At 38.3% G+C, this 18,538-nt stretch overlaps 2 protein-coding genes across 3 annotated transcripts; one reads left to right on the top strand and one right to left on the bottom strand.

Moving 5' to 3' along the window:
* Window positions 1-250: 250 nt before the first annotated feature.
* LOC103710111 (PTI1-like tyrosine-protein kinase At3g15890) lies at window positions 251-6,275 on the top strand. Its single transcript, XM_008795727.3, has 4 exons — window positions 251-736; window positions 991-1,141; window positions 4,924-5,186; window positions 5,273-6,275. The coding sequence occupies exons 1-4, from the start codon at window positions 693-695 to the stop codon at window positions 5,940-5,942; spliced, it is 1,128 nt and encodes a 375-aa protein (XP_008793949.1). The 5' UTR covers window positions 251-692; the 3' UTR covers window positions 5,943-6,275.
* A 1,504-nt stretch (window positions 6,276-7,779) lies between these two features.
* LOC103710112 (UDP-N-acetylglucosamine transporter UGNT1-like) lies at window positions 7,780-17,231 on the bottom strand. 2 transcript variants are annotated; one of them, XM_008795728.4, is made up of 10 exons: window positions 16,805-17,228; window positions 13,543-13,619; window positions 11,424-11,582; window positions 11,177-11,310; window positions 10,563-10,693; window positions 10,431-10,475; window positions 10,226-10,323; window positions 8,735-8,842; window positions 8,583-8,639; window positions 7,780-8,490 (listed from the first exon to the last, which is right to left on the bottom strand). In XM_008795728.4, exons 1-10 carry the CDS (start codon window positions 16,935-16,937, stop codon window positions 8,416-8,418), a joined length of 1,017 nt encoding a protein of 338 aa, XP_008793950.1. In that variant the 5' UTR covers window positions 16,938-17,228; the 3' UTR covers window positions 7,780-8,415. The 2 variants fall into 2 exon arrangements, 1 of the variants encoding a protein (XP_008793950.1); XR_003386269.2 differs by lacking the exons at window positions 7,780-8,490; window positions 8,583-8,639 and adding an exon at window positions 9,946-10,136 and having other exon boundaries at window positions 16,805-17,231.
* Between the last annotated feature and the right edge of the window lie 1,307 nt (window positions 17,232-18,538).

The raw sequence follows: 18,538 nt of genomic DNA on the forward strand, positions 1-18,538 counted from the left end.
GCATCTTACTAAGTTATTGTCTTGTCCCTACTTTTCTCTTTTGGATGAACTTTTGTCGGTGCTCTAAATACTTTAAAATTGCTATTTACTCCCTGTAAGTCGTGTTTCCAGGTTAATCGCATTGTTTAGACGCCATTTAAATTGCATATAAATTGGATAATATTATCCACATAATGAAGAGGTTATTTTGCAGAAGTAAATTTCTCAATACATTGGGTTTGGATTGAGAATTTTTTCTCAAAATGTTTGCTTCTAATTCCAGCATGATCGCAACCCGACCCGTTCCTGCGTGGGAGTAAAAAACCTTGGCATCTCGGAGCTCCTCCGCGAGTGAGCAGACCCCAGAATCTGTGACAGAAACGAGAAAAAAAGGCCCGAGTTCATTGGTGTTTGGTGCGCCGTTGCTGTTGCTGCTAATGCTGGTGGCTTCCTCTTCGGGCTTCTTCTCGCCGCTATTTATTTTAATTCTTCTCTCTTCACCTCTGTTTCATTTTCTTTCACCTTTCTTTTCTCCAAACCTCCGCCTCCGTTTGGCCGAAATGGCGGCAGAGGTCGTCCTTTCGTTGAGCTTCTCTTCCTCTCCTCCTTCTCTTGCTCCTCTCTACTGACAAAAGAGAACCGGAGGAGTGCCATCTTGGTGTTGTTTTCTTCACGCGGCTCTCGACTGATCGGGGGATCGGAAGGATTTTCAGATGGCTTTCTGCTCTTTCCTCTGCTGTGGAAAGATTTCCGGTTGGTATGTGCTTCGTCCCCTCTCTCTCTCTCTGTGTGTTTGTGTGCGTGCGCGTGTGTTTTATTTATTTATTTTTCGCTGTGATAAAGAAAGGGAGAGATGGAAGAGGTGGGAGGAGAATTTTGGGAGATTTTGATTGGACGCAAGGAAAAAAGATGGAATCTTGAGGGTCTTGATTGGAGTATGAGTGAAAAGATGGAATCTTTCGGGGGGGTTGATTGGATTATGAGCTAAAAGATGGTGGCTTTGGTGTGTAGGAGGAAGCAGAGGAAGAAGAGTTCGACGACGTGGAGGGTTTTCTCTCTCAAAGAGCTGCATTCGGCGACGAACAACTTCAATTATGATAACAAGCTCGGGGAAGGGGGGTTCGGCAGCGTTTACTGGGGCCAGCTCTGGGATGGTTCGCAGGTTTTGCATCGTTGCTCTTGTTCCTCTCTCTCTCTTTGTTGATTCTTATCCACTCAGTTTGTTTGGACTTAGATTTTGGATCTTGCGTATTGATTTCTTGTACAAATTGTCGAATGTTTTCACAATTTCTACTCTATCCCAAAAATGGATTTCTGAACACAACGGAATCTGTCCTACCAAAGTTTGATTTCGAGTGGCCGAACTTAAAAGCTTATTTCAGAGGCAGCTTGTTACACCACAAGAAGGTGGATGTATGATTATGTTTCATAATTTAAAAATCCAAAGGACATGTCATGAACTTGCCCGATGAGTTTCTGTAGCTACATGAAAGGATTAATTTACTTGCAGGAGCCGACAAATGGTTTCTTCCGGAAAACATATAAGTTGTTTAAATAAAATGTATTGTTGCTAATACATTACTGCCTTTGGATGGATTTTGTTCGTTGATATTCTTTTTCGATTGGAGATCTGCGTTGTGCCCGTCATTTCCTCTTCCAACTGAATATTTGAGAAAAGGATAACAATGATGGAAAGGCCATCCAAAAGTTGATTAGTGCGACAGTTAAACATGTTACAGTGGTGATGGCCTGATATGCTTCTTAATGGTTGATATATATTTGAACCATAACTGTTAAGTGCCACAACAAATAATCTCTTTTAAATTCATTGTATGAGCCTCAAATAAAATGTACATTTTTAAGGAGCTCTAGATGAGCTGTCATGCTCAGGCGGCTAAGTTTCTGCCTTTCATTTCAGGTCTATGACCAAGTCTTTCTTAGTAATTTCAAGCATGTATTGCTTGGAATATCAACAGTTGAAATATCCAACATGTCCTAGCTTGTATTGGTACATCTATGGATGAATTCCAATTCATACGGAGAACATGATATAAAACATATCTCGATTTACATTTTGCATCTATTGGGACTAAATTCCTTTGTGTTTATGTTTGTCATAGTTTAGTCAATGTTTTACCATGATGTTTGAAGGGAAATTACAGATTTTTTCGAATCTAACCTGTCTTTATCATTTAAAATTCAGGACCATATTGTTGACTTCATGCTTCTTTCTTTCCAGGAGACTTTTTAGAACATTATCATGGTCCTAGAATCTAGCCACCACCAGTTGAATAGAGTTACAACATCTTTTTTACATGCATGCTCGTCATGTGAACTTTCTATATCAAATAAATTATTTTTTTCTAAATACATGCACCTATATTATGATATTTTGCTATTTGAGTGTAAAATCTTGTAAATATATGTTTTTGACTTTCTCCTTACAAAATCCATGCATTCACTTCGCCACTTGCCCATGAAGTTTCATTGTATCAAATCCTGGAATTAGAGCTGTTGGATCATTATGAAATCTTTAAAGACAAATCACATAAGATTGAAGCACTCATTCATAATCTTCGCCATTGGATCAGGTTGTTGTAATAGGAACAGTGTCAGTCCCGCACTAGTGTTAGCTTGCTGCCCATTACTCTGAGGAATATGTCTCAGTCTCAAATTTCTTTGGGAATGCCATTGGATTGCCTTAGAATAGCTAGAAAGTAACATTTATAGTGTATTTTCATTCAATGATAAAATGTATAGATCAGACATCTATTATAAATGTCTTCTCCTTCCCCATTCTTTGTTTGCTCTTAGTTATAATTTATTTATTTTTCATGGAGGGTAGCCTATTTTTCGTGTTTAATCTATGAAGAGAATTGCATGCTTTTTGCTTCATATTCCTTGGATTTAACAACTTCCTCAGGATTCCACCTTTTTTTCTTTTCTTTTCTCTTTTTTCTTTTTTTGGAGAAATCCACTTTTCTTTTCTACATTCTTCATATTCTTAGTTTGTTTATGTTTTCTTTTTTATCTTTTCATTTTTCTTATCTTGCTACTTATTATCCAATTTAGAACTCATGATCAGTTCATGAACCCTAAGTTTCCTGATTTAAATCTCTTTTTACTAATTTAGGTTTATTATCCATAATTTTTCTCTTTTTAGGTCTGCTTTTTTGGTGTTTAGTAGAATCATTACTTGCACTATCTGTTGTAATGTTATATTTTCCTTTTCTTCTCCATGTAGTGGCGTGCTTGCTGCCTAGTGTCACAATGGAATTTTCATGCTTTCTTCTAACCCTTCCTTTACAAATAACATGCTAGTTGAATCATCATTGCCCTTCGCAATTATCACTTAAGATCGTTAGAGCCTGCTAGGTCGTTCCAGCTGTTGGGTGTGAACTTCCTGCCAGGGCCTTCTTGAGAGAGCCATCCAATAACTTCTGCACCCAAATATTTTTGATAATCATTACCTGGACAACCGTCACTGACAATGTGGAACTTCATTTAAAACTTCAGGATCCAGCTTGACTTGTTAAGTTCAAGGATCCAATTTCTGATTGTTGAAAGGAATCTAGTATCGGACAATTAAAAGTCTAGAGTTACTATCCTTGAATAATGCCACTGGTCTATTTTACTTTTCTCCCTCATCTGAATATAAATCCTCCTTAGTCCAATTTGAGAAGTTCCTTGTGAATCCCTCAACTTCTCTGGCCCCAAATGGAGTTTGGACAGTTGGCTGTGAGATTCTTTATCGCAACCCTGTATTTTAGGGTTAGCAACCCATTTGCCTGTTAAAACAGATCCTATAACATCTATTTCTCATTCTTTTCTTTTGATAAACATTGTGGGTGATACAACCGGTTCAAAATATCATTTCTCTATCTTTTTCCCCCCTGTTCTCTTTTTCTAGTCCCTTACTCTATTAGTGGATTGTAGTACCAGCTTTTGGTGTTTCAAGTGGTTTGCTTTATTCAGTTTGCCTTTGGCTGATGCCTTTCTATCCTGTTTGTTGAAAATAGTTCATTTCAATCTCTGCACATTCTTGTGCTATATTGCACTACTTTCTGCTGCTTAGGTCTTTTGTATGCCATTTTTCTACTGTTTTTGGTGTTCCGTCACTTCCTGCTCGGATGCACACTAAACCTTTGCTTCTTGTTCTAATTCAGCTTGTGGCCTATCCATATTCTTCTTGATGACATCCTCTACTAGGGTTGGGTCATTAAGCTTCCCTGTTGAAGATTTTGGATTTCCTTGGCACAGGTCCAGCCCAGTTGCATCCCTATCCTCTGCTAAGATGTTCTTAAAGTTCAGATATTAAGCTCATGGGATCATTCACTCACCATTTTTGGCACCATTCCATGGAATGTGATCTACAATGTCAAGTCATATGAAATCTTAACCATACTTGGACTTCTTTAGATCCTGATGCCTTCACAAGCAAGCTTCCATAAAACATACTGTGTAGGTACTCTTAAAGCTTAAAGATGATCGTATAGGATTCTGCAATTCGGCATGCCATGAATTGCAGCTCCTCCTAAAGATACATATGGAAAGCAGACTATATCATTATTTTGTTCAACATAGCCATCAAAACTATTATTCTCTAAATTTTATAAGCATTTTATCTTAAGCAGAATGTCTCCTAAGTTCTATCAGTAAATTTGTCAGCAGTAGGTCCTCATCTATTTTAAAGATGTTAACATAACCACATTTTCAAAATTATTGATCCTTGGGGTAACTATATGAACAATGGATTCATCGTTCAAGTTGTTTTTTTTATTTTCCGGGGAAAACACATACTGTTTGTTTAACTGCAAATTTGTGGTTATCTTAGATTCAAATTTTTTTGTTTCTGTAATTTTATCTATTTTCTTAGTTCTTTTGCAACAGTGCTTTGTTTTGTGTCATCAACAAAATTTAGTGCCATTGATCTACTGAGTGCAGATAGCTGTTAAAAGGTTGAAAGTTTGGAGCAACAAAGCTGAAATGGAATTTGCTGTTGAGGTTGAGGTTTTGGGTAGAGTAAGGAATAAGAACCTTCTGAATTTACGTGGATACTGTGCTGAAGGGCAGGAGCGCCTAATAGTATATGACTACATGCCTAACTTGAGTCTGCTTTCGCATCTTCATGGTCAGCACTCAGCAGAATGTCATCTTGACTGGGGTAGGCGAATGTCTATTGCTATAGGGTCAGCTGAGGGGATTGCGTAAGTTTACAAACTCTATGCACTGCTTGAAGTATTTCTATTGCATGACTTAACGGAATGTACTACCGACTGTTTTCTTGTGACAGCTGCCTTCACCACCACACCACACCTCATATCATCCACAGGGACATCAAAGCAAGCAATGTTTTGCTAGATTCAGATTTTCAGGCACGGGTCGCTGATTTTGGATTCGCAAAGCTCATTCCGGACGGTGCAACTCACGTTACCACAAAGGTGAAAGGCACACTTGGCTATCTTGCTCCCGAGTATGCCATGTTTGGAAAGGCCTCAGAGAGTTGCGATGTCTATAGTTTTGGGATACTCCTCCTAGAGCTTGCTAGTGGAAAGAAGCCCATAGAGAAGATTAGCCCAACAGTCAAGCAAACAATCACAGACTGGGCTCTTCCTTTGGCTAGGGAGAGGAGGTTCAAGGAAACGGCAGATCCAAGACTGAACGGGAAGTATGTGGAGGCAGAATTGGAGAGGGTTGTGCTTGTTGCTCTCATTTGTGCACAGAGGAAGCCCGAGAAAAGACCGACGATGCTCGAGGTGGTGGACTTGCTCAAAGGGGAGTCCAAGGAGAAGATGTCAAATCTCGAAAATCATGAGATGTTCAGGCCAGAACCTACTGCGAGTTGTCATGGATTGTCAGGTCCAGATGATAGCTCAGACTGTATCACTGAGGAGCAGGTTTCAAGAGTTGATGTAAAGCAGGAAACTAATTCATTAGCCGATGCAGCAGTACATATTAGCTAGTTTTTTTAGCAGTTGAGTGCAGGGACTGATGCGTGGATGATTATTAATTGCATATCATCTTAATTCAAGTTGGATGGGGAGTGCTTGTTTTTTGGTTAAAATAGTGTTTTTGCTTTTGATTAAAAGGTTGGAATGTTTGATGGTTGCCCCTTGGTTCCAAAAATATTCAATAGGCATGTTTTGAAAGCATGGGGCTTGCATCTTTTGTGGCTTGCTGCTGTAACCTTCGTATTGAAATATGCTGATGGGATTGGAAAATATGTATAATGGCAAGTTATAATACACTACAAAGGATGTTGGCACACGTCTATAAATATTTATGGATTCCAGATATCCCTGAAGACTGATCGAAGAAGCTATTGTATTTTGGCTCAGAATCAGGAGATATTAAGATCCTTGTGATCATTCCTTTTTATGACAGCCCATCTTATCAATCTAATGTGAATATATAATCCACTATGTATGCATGTTATATGAAATAATAAACAATGGACTCTTGAGCTCCATATGGTATACGGCAAGGTACGTTGTCCGCAGGAGGACGGAAGAATACACCACCTTTAGGCAGTCGGAGTAACAGTTGGTGGGAGAGGAAGAATACATTAGCAATTTTTTTTTATTTAAAACAATAATAAATATGATATACTGTACCATACCGAATCAAACGATATCAGATATGTCATATTCAATATCAATACCGACGGCATACCGATATTCGGTACGCCAGATATACCGTATATCATACCGTATCGATACTATGATAGTGTGGCATTGATACGGAATTCGATATCGGTACGAACAATTTTGATAACAAGTTAACTAGTTGGGCACCATGATTAGCAATTAATTTTACTGACATAATACCTTAGCTACATGCACGAGGAAAAATACACTGCCATTTCCACTGCTAGATACATCCGATATCCGGTAATTAATGCACCTCTCACCGCCCCATTGTTTGTTGTTCTGCAAGTCAAAATGAGCGTATCTCTAAAATCCGGCGGGGCCAACAGCGATGACGACGCCACGTTATTCCACATCTCTCCCTCCGTCCATTGGAGGGAGAGCATAGCTCAGTTCCTGAGCTTCATCTGTTTTTTTTTGCCATTGGAGAGTATTCTAGCTTGGTATGCGCTATATAAATTACAACACTAATGTTTATGCATTGCACCAAGCTGGAGTTGTCATACCGGATTGTTTGATTTGCTTCCTTGTTGCACACCTTGTGAATTTTAATGCACGACATTGTTTTTCCCTGTCGAGCATTAGGAGATCTAAAGAAAGTTGTCCAACCTCGCACATTGCAGAGGAAAAAGGAGTACCAGTATTAGATTCACACATGCACTGAAATTGAAGTACAAAGTGCAACCCAAACCTGATCAGATAGCATCCTCAGAAGGAAGGACAAAGGCGAACCTCACGGCTTGGATCTCTCTCTTTTGAGGGAAGAGAGTTAGGCGTGATACTAACTCAAACAGTAGGAGCCTTCGATCAAGTCCTGCAGTAGAATGCGAAGCATGTGGGTGCTGAGGATGCGAGAAGGCATGGCTTTTATTCTCGAAGCTTGGCAAAGTGAAGAGTCTGTCCATGGTGACCAAGCACTGATGAGGTTTGAGGTTATGGAGAGGGTGGTCAGACAGAGGATAATACCAGGCCTGAGTCATGATGTCGAATGCCAGTGCTTGTAACCAGATGGTGCCAGGACTCGAGGAAGCTCAACAAGAGGTGGAATGACTACACAAGAAACCAGTCAACTAAGATTAAAACACAAACTGCCGACCATTGTAGCATAACAGATGTGAGCAGAGCAACAGCATAACAGCAAATCCAGTATATAAAAAAAAAGCTTAATTGCATCATGTTGCTTAATTACCATGATGAACCACTGAAACACATATCTAAAATACATCATGGAGAAAAATTGATGACGTAAAATCAGTGAACTGAAATTCTGCCAATCACCTAGAACACCAAAGCCACGAGTCAACTCATCAAACAAGACAGTACGGAACATACCATACTGTACCGGATGGTACGGAACGAACTATACCGATTCGGTACCGGTATACGGTATAAGATGTGCTGACACTCGGTACGCTAAACTGACCCCATACCGTATTGTACCTATACAGTAATAGTGTGGCACCGGTACGAAGCTCGATATCAAAATGGTATATCTTGCTCTTATCTGTTGGTCAAACAAGTACATATCTTCTACCCATTTGATCATGTTCTTTTTTTCAGTACATAGATATATTGATCTGATCAAAAGAAATAAACAACATATACAAAAAATTATCCCCCTTCATGGCACCGCCAAGAATTTGGCTTCAATAATTACTTCATGAAGAAAATCTTGTTAGATCACCCCAATAATCCCCACAGCCGTGGGTAGCCGCTTGTATTCTTTAAGGCAACCTTAAACTCCATATAGGGATAACCGTCACAATAAATAGCCATTAGCTGATCAATACTACTTGCCCTTCAGTTTGCAGTACGCATACAAGCCAGAGCCGACAAAACCAAGACACTGGCCAATAATGTTGAGCTGCAGAGAAGATGAAATGAATTTGTCAAATCATCGTCAGGGAAAAAGATCGGAATCACATTCAACAAAATGAATCAGGAATTCAAACTCACCAGGTCAAAAGGAAGTCCACCAAACACTAACCAGCCAAATCCAACAGTAAAGAGATCCTATTGTAATGGGAAGATCAGGATATGTATTGGCAAAGCTCTCACGAATGCATGAAAGCCAAAACATAAATGGCTATTTAGTACGAAACTCGAACCTTTAGATTACCACACATCGTCTGTGTGACTGCAGAATTCAGGGTTGTGTTCAAAAAGATGCTGTAGTTTAAGAAAAATGCCATTATACAAGAAAGGAGCATCACAGCCTGCAAAAATTGAATAGACAAATGAACTACAATTAGTAGGTTCGCTATTTAAATATTTTTGCAAAACATGTTTTTCTACATGTTACAGTAGAATGGCTAGAGATGCACTGATATCACTAGCAAATGACTAGCTTTTGTAAAGATCAGGATCCACTTCATCAACCAGATGCATACAAATGATTCACCAAGACTTTTATCAACAAACAAGCACCCTATGAGTGCTTAAAGCTTCCTTTGAGATAAACAAAGGACACTTCAGTGAAACCTAGTTGGAAACTCATGTAATAATATGTTAGAAATATATACAAAGAAATAATTTAAAGCAAGACCAGATATGCTAATTGAATTGGAAAGTTGAAGGAGTCTATAATCAGTCTTCGAAAGACAACTGCATTATTCGTATTCTCCACATGTGGATGTGGCTAGGGTTACAGACTAACCATCTTCCAATTTGAACTGAAATTACTGACAGTAAATGCCTTTCATAGCTAACAGAGTATCCGGTCATGCTAATCATCTCGTTTAGAACTAGCAAATGACATCAGAAGATCCAAGTGAAGACAAATGAGAGAACAAATAGACAGAAAGAAAGGGAAACCATAAAATGACTTCCCTTGAGTTCAAGAAGCTATTCTCTTACCTGTACAAGAAAATTATAAAAAATAGTGGATGGTGGGAAGTGTGGAACATAGGTTTACAATTTGAAGTATTGGGCAGAAACTGGCGCTTCCATCAAAACTAATAAACCTTCCAAATACCAGCGAAAGGCTCTTACAATATAATTCGACAAATCCTTAAGTCCGATGTTACCACCAATGTATCAAGCATTGCAAAGATGCATGCATGAAGCAGACCTATGGGCTCCAACTATCCCTATTGGCTTGGCATCTTAAATGGCTATACAAACTTGAGCATGTGTATTAAATTTCAACATGAGAAACTTCAAATAGTACTCAGCACTGCGGTTTTCAAGATCGCAAAGCTCTTATTTACATTCTACTGGTTCAAGTGACAGGGCAAGAGGATATGAAAGCTACTGTTGATACAGAAGGGACTATCAATAACACTCATGTGGGGATGGTCCTTGAAGAAGATGAGTATACCTTCTGGATCGAGGACTAATGCAACAGCAATGGAGGATATGCTCATGGTGGTGCTCAGGGTAGCAGAATGGAGGATATGATCATGGTGGTGCTCAGGGTAGCAAAATGGAGGCAGTGTAGCGACCATGGGAAGCGGTGATGGATCAATCCATACTTCTTTTTAATAAACTAACGAGAAGAATTTTCCAAACCTATATATGTACACACAAACATACACATTTACATACATAGTTTCAGACAAGCGTGAACACATAGTTTTAAAAAAGAAACTTGAACCTACCTGAAATCCAGGAGAATAACGATGAGGAAAATTCATTGTCAGCTCCAAATCACCCCGAATATATGCCCAGAAAAACAAAATTGGTCCACAGACTAATCCTGAAATTCGGTAACAGTAAGGGGTAAGTTAATTTACAGTTGATTTGGAAGTTTACTGATTGCATAGACAAACCAAGATTCAAAACTGGGGGCAAGGCTATGATCACCATTGCACCACATGAGACCAAAGCTATTGAGACCACTGGACTTTCCTGGAAAATGGAAGATACAAACAACAGTGTGAACAAAAAGAGACATTATTGGGAAATAGAGAAAGAATGTAAGGATATAGATACTACCAACACGGGCTATAGTTGCAAGATAAATTGCCGTTGTGATATTGGCTATAAAGACAATGGAATAGCCATAGGCATCGAAGGATAAGTCGCGAGCCCCAGCAACAAATGCTCCGAAAACAATCAATGACACACTGATAAAACCCTTGGTTATGCCATCAAGAAATAAATCAGAAAGTAAAAAACATATGTTGAAAAATAAAACTGTTTTGTCATGATACACAGCATTCAAAAGCGACCACTGCAAAGATGATTGTCCTAATTAGGTCTTCTAACTGAAAGAATAGATAATCAAAAGACTGGAGATCTACTGAAAAATAAGTCCAGGTGTTCCGCATAATCAAGCATTGAATATTGTTATCTCAGAACTCATGTAAAATGCGGTGTGCAATAGGCTCTTAGCCTTGAAGAGTTCAAGTATACAAACCATCTGTGAAGGAACACATAGTAAGTTACACAAAATCTCATGTTGAGTAGCCTCATGCGGCAACACATTGACTCAGTGACTAGCCCATAACAATTTTAGAGCAACAAAAGCTTTAATAAAATTCCTTATTATAATTTCAAAGTACATGACTACACGACATATATATATATATAAATAAACAGTCACTTACCTGCCAACAACAGGAGAAGAGTAATTTTGCCCAGTCAATAGATACTCCACAATCATTGTAAATACCACAGTTGTACGTCTAAGGGTAGTGTACATTGGAACATTCACCCCACGCACAGACTCCATGGAAGCCAGCTTTTCCCAAAACAGGCATGCCAGACATTATATACAACTCAAGGACTAGTGAATCAAAACATTAGAGGAAATCGACATGCACTAATTTTTGATTTGCAGTACATACAACATACCATGTAAAACAAATATGCTAATGAAAGCGGAAGAGTACGCAACCAAGTCTCAACTGGTACAAGGCTTGCTGTATCAGATGCACTCCATGGTTCCCCAACTGTAAATGAAATGATTTTCCAGCGTTTCATTGCATAAAGAATGCATGTTGATGTTATAATCTGCAAAAATACAACAGAAAAAATGAGAAACAGGAAGAGGAAGAAGAAACATGAAGAGGAAGAAGAAATAGATTTATGTGATAGTAAGAGAGCATAAAGTATTTAATTGATTTATTAACTTCAAGTATGCACAACCTTTTTGTAAAAAAATGATGATCAAAGACAGTTGTTTGTATCTCTCTCTTGAACATTCTAAATCATAGAAATAACCTTAACACATTCACATCAAATCGGTGTTATCAGATGAATCATCATGTGTTCTCATCAAGGGCCATATCCTACTAAAATGTGCTACTGAAACAAAGGACATTTAGGCCCAGCCAGCTTTTTGGAGTGTTAAGGGTTGCAGCCATAATTTCCCCTTCCGCCAGCAAGCAAGTTAATAATTTCCAGTCAATATCAAGTCTTTTTTAAGTTGAAAGGGTCTTATCTACGCATATAGAGTAGAGCAGCATAAATGGTAGAGAGACCACATCATAAGCTGTAGTACATGTGTTAGTAACTCTCAAAAAATTGACTGCTTCAAAGACTTGTTGTGTGAGATCGACCTGTTTATTGCCAAATCCATCATCTAGAAGTTGAGCATTGTTGTCACAGTAATAACCATCAAAGTCCAAAGCCCCAGAAAACTCCTAAAACTCTCTAAACCACTTAAATTTCCCATAAATTAATATCTTAAACTCTAGCCACAAGAAAGCCCTTCTGTGATGATTAAAATTGGACCTTAAAAGGTAATAATTTTTGATATGTTCCTTGGACATTCCAGAGAGATGATCATGGATACGGAGCTTTATGCAATTTCATGTATTGCATGATTCAGGCCATTGACTGCATTTAGAGGGTAATGACAAGTGCAGAGATACTCAAGAAGAGAACAGGGAGTCCTCAAAAGGACATGGGCCTTCACCAAATGTCAGCTTAATGCAACTGCCTTCCATATTTCATTATAGATGTGACACTTATTTTCAAGAGAAAGCCACTTCTTAGATGTCGCACATGATGAATTGTTGGTTGATAAGATTGGAATATGGGAGAATACGTAATTGGAGGTGTACAAAGAATAACAAAGTAATGAAGGTTAAGGTTCAAAGATTGGTTACAAGTATATGAAATACGTATAAGCTGGTACTCCATAGCAAAGGAAGGTGGAGTTGCAAATCTAGTAAGAATCGAGGGATCAGAATTTACAAAACAAATATTTTCTACAACCTTTATTCTATCTTATATAAGTTTGTAGAGGAAAATAACTCAAATAGAAGAAAGCAAACAAAAGAAAAGTAAATTTATCTTTAAATTGTCATGTGATAGATGTATAGCAACAACATTTTTAGGACTATTTATTGAATAGTTATCAGAAAACCTAATTATAAAACCTAATTATAAGGACTAAAAAGATAAGCAATAAAAGGGCCAAAGAAGATACATGTAGCTGAGATGCGAACATTGAGTTGAATGTTTGTAAACTATGAAAGCTAGAATCATACATGAGTACCCAATCACACACAAGAGAGACAGAAGTGAGAGGGAGGGAGAGGTAGGGACAATTAAGGATCAAACATGTGAAACTAGTTTTGATGGTTTGTGCATCAGCAGCGCAAGCCAAAAATGAACTTAATTGTGAAGGGGTCTTGAATTTATGCAGAAAGGAAACAAGGGGAGACCACGGAAGTAGAGCATCTTCCCATTTCTAGGGCTTTGCTTTTCATTAGCAAGTTAGTACTCATAAAGAGAAAATGACAACTAACGTATTTAAGTGCATTGGAGAGCAAGCTTATTTTACTAGCACTAGTTGTACCGCATGACTGTATCAAGAAGTATTGATGTTGCAACAAGCATGCTGTATATATTTTAAGTCATTGACAACATACATAATTTAAAATCACAAAATACAAGCATTCAATAGAAATTTCAGAGATGCATCACTCATTGAAAACAGGCAGTGCAGAAAGAATATAGATACCTGAAAGAGAGTTATGACATTAGCACAAGGGAAATTATATGAAGACAGGGCTGCTTTGTTGAACATCACAAGAAATACTGCAGATCCACCAACAAAAGTCAAAATTTCATTATGGTAAGTTGACACAAAAGAAAAAAGAAAACAAAAAGATAATAAATCTAAATTACTATATTAGCACATTTTACATAAGAAGATAGTTCTTGAAACACACAAATTTGTTCACGTATGTTCCGTCACATCATAGTGTCTAGTTACCATTTTGTGTCCATGATTTGAGAATGGTATAATTTTCATGACTATGCAGTATATGGGTTAGAGTTATTTTAGTCATTTGACCACCCTTTTATCAATGAGTTTAGATCAAAAAATGAGGCACGCTGACTGATCATTCAGCATAACATTCTCTGCATTTTCGTATCTTTTGGCTCCCCTGTTCCTTCTTTTTCTCCATCTCCTCTTTGTTTTTGCATATTTTTTTTACTCCTTTTCTCATCATCATTGTGTTTTCGACCTTCAAGAGGTCACTTATTTGAAGGCCACTTATTTTCAAAAGTGAAGATTACTCCTATAAGGTAAAGATATAGTATATGTCATCATTTTCCATCTTGAAACATTTGAAAGAAGACTATGATGTCTATGTCCTTGCTAAAATCCTTATTCCATTTACACTAATTAATGTGCTGTGAACCAACCGATTTGGTTGACGAACCAATTATGTCCGTGCATCCTGTTGATTGTCACTCTTATTAACAACTAAAGATGAAAAGGCCTGGAATGGGGTGGTTGATCAATTGGTACCAGCATAGAAGAAAGTGCTGGTCGGCACAGTGAGAAAGTACCTGCCAGTGCCTTATCAGCATACAGAATTGGCATGGAGCGGCTCCATGCTATCACTAGACATGTTATGGTGCCAATGCGCGCTAAAAACTACCATGGCACAGCACAATGTGTACATACCAGTTACAAACCAGCACAACACCAGCAAATAATATTTTAATCATTAGGTTTTATGAATACCTAACAAATAAAACCAAGGCTCTTAGCCACTTTGTGACCTTTCCATATCGCTAGAAAGCAGGGTGGCAGTCAAATTTTCATGATCTATCTAAATTATCTGCTGTAAGAAACAGATAAAAGTAATCTAAATATTTCACAATTCTATAGCCAATTTAAAAAAGAAGAGAAATAAGTGCATGGGACTAATATTAGGGGAAAGGTTCGCCGTCTCGATACCGGACCCCTATATCGGTGCCACACTAGCGCAGTGTTAGTACGATACAGAGTTTTTTGGCATACCGAGTGTTGGTACGCCACATGTACCAGATACCGGTACCAAACCGATATAGTATGGTACGCCCTGTACCATCCGGTTCGGGCTAGTACGGCGTACCATATTGGAGGGCTTAAGGAAAAGAACATGCAAATTCATTTTCTTGCTTCTCATCATCTCTACTCTTCCTAATTTTCTTCGTAATCATCTTTCAGTGAAAGATATGGATGTTTTTTATTGGTTCGAAAGGTACTAAATCATCAGTACGTCTACCTGACAAAATTAGTAGATCACCTTCCATACCAATCATACAAATGACGAAAAAGATAACTAAAGTATCACTTCAAACTTCCAGTAACTTTTGCACTCGCTTACAATTGCTATTTCTACCAAAAGCCATGTCTTTCTCTTCCAGTTACCAGCAGAGTTTGCTTTACATTTTGCGTTTCCCTTCTTATTCCTGGGGGGACCACAGGATATGTAAGAATTTGTCATCATGAGTTTGATCTGTCCATTATGACTTGGCATTTACTAGAATATCATTTGCTATTTTTCACTACCAAGGATGAAAGAGGCCACTCTAACTATCTAAATTGCTCCGATCTGCCAAATACTCGATAAATAAAAAACAAAAAAAGATGTGACACTTATATTTGGGTGTATACATTGCATAAACAGTAGTCATGCAGAAATTATCCAGTCTATCATATAAAGTCATAACAACATAAGTCAACCGTAAAACACAAGAGAAAGAAATTGCCACCTAGTTTCTTCAGTCTCAGTTGTAATTTCACATTCTCAAGCCAACCAAACTTCCATTGCAACTGTTTTTGTTTGAAGACTCAGTATTCAGTAGGACCTTTCAGTTATGTTTCCTGTGGAAATTCTACATCTCTGCACCACATACCATATCAACAACCAACTCAATTGGCTAAAGAAACTTCCCTTCACGTATCCAACAGTATGTAAATCCTAAATCAAAACCCCAAGTATTTCTTAGCATATATAATTCTGCAGTTGCCATGACTGCTGGATTCTATAATCATGGCACTGGCACTCCAAATAGTTCGAATAAGGGTAAATAACAATTGTAGATTTCAATTAACTCCAATTAGCAAAAGTAGACAACATAAACAGTACCCTCACTTGGACAGACATCTCTATGGTTTTCATGTCATTGTGCAGCAGATTCATATTACTTTAGGCTCTAAATCAGCTATTTAACTGTGAAGGTTATTAGTTAAATAAAGCTATACATGATAGTCTAAAAGAAAGGGTTAACCATGGTAAATCTTCAGCATTTCGCATGTACTTGCATTGACACAAATGCAATCCCTTAGCTCATGGACAGGATAAAACGCTCTTTTGTATTCTCTGATTCGTTTGAACATGGGGTAGAGAACTCCAAAACAAAGCAACATCATTCTCCACTTGGTTCTCATAGTAGTTCATAAGCTTCAGATCATATCCCAAAGAACAAAAGCTATCAGCTGTTGAGACTTTAAAGGGAAGAACACCAAAACCATACTGAAAAGGATAATTTTGTTTTAGGTATATCAGGACAAGAATTCAGCTGAAATCATGCCCCAAAGCTGCCTGAATGACCGAACTTTCCATGATATTCTATTATCCCATTGAAAATAATGGGCAGGGCAATGCAAGTATTTTTCCTAAACCAACTCATAAAAGAGAAATTATCACGAATTGCCATAGTAGCTTCCAAGCCAAACATCACATCACAAAGAAGCAAAAATTACCGGCTGCTGAGAATTTAAATAAAACAAAAACCTATCGTTTTAAGAGGTTTGCAAATCAAGTTTAAAATAAAATATACAAAAAAAAAAATCCATTTCCCATGTGGATTTAAGAAGTCAATAAGAATCAATTAAAAGATCAAACTTTTAAGAGACTAAGAGAAAAGATAACAAGAATTCAAAGAAAACAGCACAATAGAAGGGATTTGATTTGAGAGAGGAGGTATAAGAGGAAGACCGGCGCAGGTCATGTAGGAGAGGGCGGCGTAGGCGCCTCGCTTCGACATGGCGGAGCCCTTGAAGAGGGCGTCATCGTCGCCGCCGCCCCGCGGGTGATCGGACACCGGCAGCAGCACGCTCTTGGGCGCCATCCGATCGCCGATCTCCGCCCGCCCTCTCGACAGAGAAAAGGACGAAGACGGACCTTTGCTTCCAACTTCTCCGTCAACAATAAAACTACCAAGACTCGGTTATTCGACTTTGGATTCACAGAAGTCGGCTTCTTGGCGTCTTCGCGAGAAGCGAAAGATGCTTTCTGAGAAAAGAGGGAGAAGAAGCGGCGTAGGGTTGGGGGATCGGGGATCGTTTGACCGAGAAAGAAGCGAATCTGGGCTCAGACCCGGTGAGATCTCCCTCTAAACATGCCGTGTCTAATAGATTGCTATCTCCCTTGGATTTGCAAATCCGAAACATTAATATTTGTGCACCCATTAAACCGTGTGTCGTGGCCAGCAAGCACGTGTGAATCGGCTCGACGCCAGGTTAGGTCAAGCTTGTTCAGCCAGAGAATAGGCCAAGTCCAAACTACATGAAAGCTTGACTCGTAAATGAGCCAATTTAGGCATTATGTTTTTGCAAGAACAAATACAAGCTTGGTTTAGATGGCTAACAAACTTGTTCAAGCTTAAAATGCGTGGCAAGTGAGTTGAACTTTGCCACTTTGAACATCCCTTTGGCATTGCAAACAAGCAAAAGAATGTTGTTCCCCAGCTCAATCTGACAATTTGCATCTCATTAGGAAGGAGAAGTACCTTATTGAATTCTATATGCGAGGAACCTAGGCAACAAGTTGTGATGTGCAGGATGATGCGGAACCCTGAAAAGCGCACCGGAGCCTTGAAGAGATGCAATGGTGTAAAGGAGAGAACATGGCTTGTGAGAGCCACGGCATATTTTTCGATAATAAGGTATTTTTGATGGGTTGGAAAATTATTTATGTTTGGTTCAAAATTTTGTTTTTAAGATGCCAATTCCGTGTTGTTTTTAAATTGATGATTCATTTAATAAAGTGGTTTTTTTTTTTTTTTTTTTTTTTTTTTGGAGGTGGAGGGGTGGGTGGGTTGAAAAAATAAGCACCACGCTTTGATTAAAAAGTTGCATGCATGGCACTAGGTTGACAACCAGAGGTAAAAAAGATGTGAGACCATGAATACATCTAAATAGTTGAGAATAAGACTTCATGTTCATGGTTACGTCACTTTTGTTTATGCTGAAAATTAAGCGCAGGGAGAGCGGTATTATTAACATCTAAAGAAAGGCCACATTTAGGAAAACTCTCAAGAAACTTATTGTATTTTAGTTCCAATATATGGTCAAATTATCACATATTATGATCAAGAAAATCAATGCTCGCAGTATGACCTGCACTAGCCATCATAAGGTATACCATAAAGGCTCAACATCAGTACAATATGAGGCCTTGGTGCACCCCTATACCAACATATGATATAACTACTATTTTGACTTCAATCGTGTGCCATATATTAATACAAGGCCATTACATAGTGACTGATCGGTGCAAGTTATGCAAATGGGGTTTGGGACTAAGACTAAAAAGCTTGAGAAAAAATATTCTGTGTTGCCCTAGTGTATAATTGCATCTATTCATACTTTTTTTTGGGACTTTATGGCCAAGAAAACCCAATACTTATCAATTTTCTCTCCACATGATGCTGAAAAAGGTAAGTATGCC

Source organism: Phoenix dactylifera, unplaced genomic scaffold (genome assembly GCF_009389715.1).
Source record: "Phoenix dactylifera cultivar Barhee BC4 unplaced genomic scaffold, palm_55x_up_171113_PBpolish2nd_filt_p 000046F, whole genome shotgun sequence".
Classification (NCBI taxonomy): Eukaryota; Viridiplantae; Streptophyta; class Magnoliopsida; order Arecales; family Arecaceae; genus Phoenix; species Phoenix dactylifera.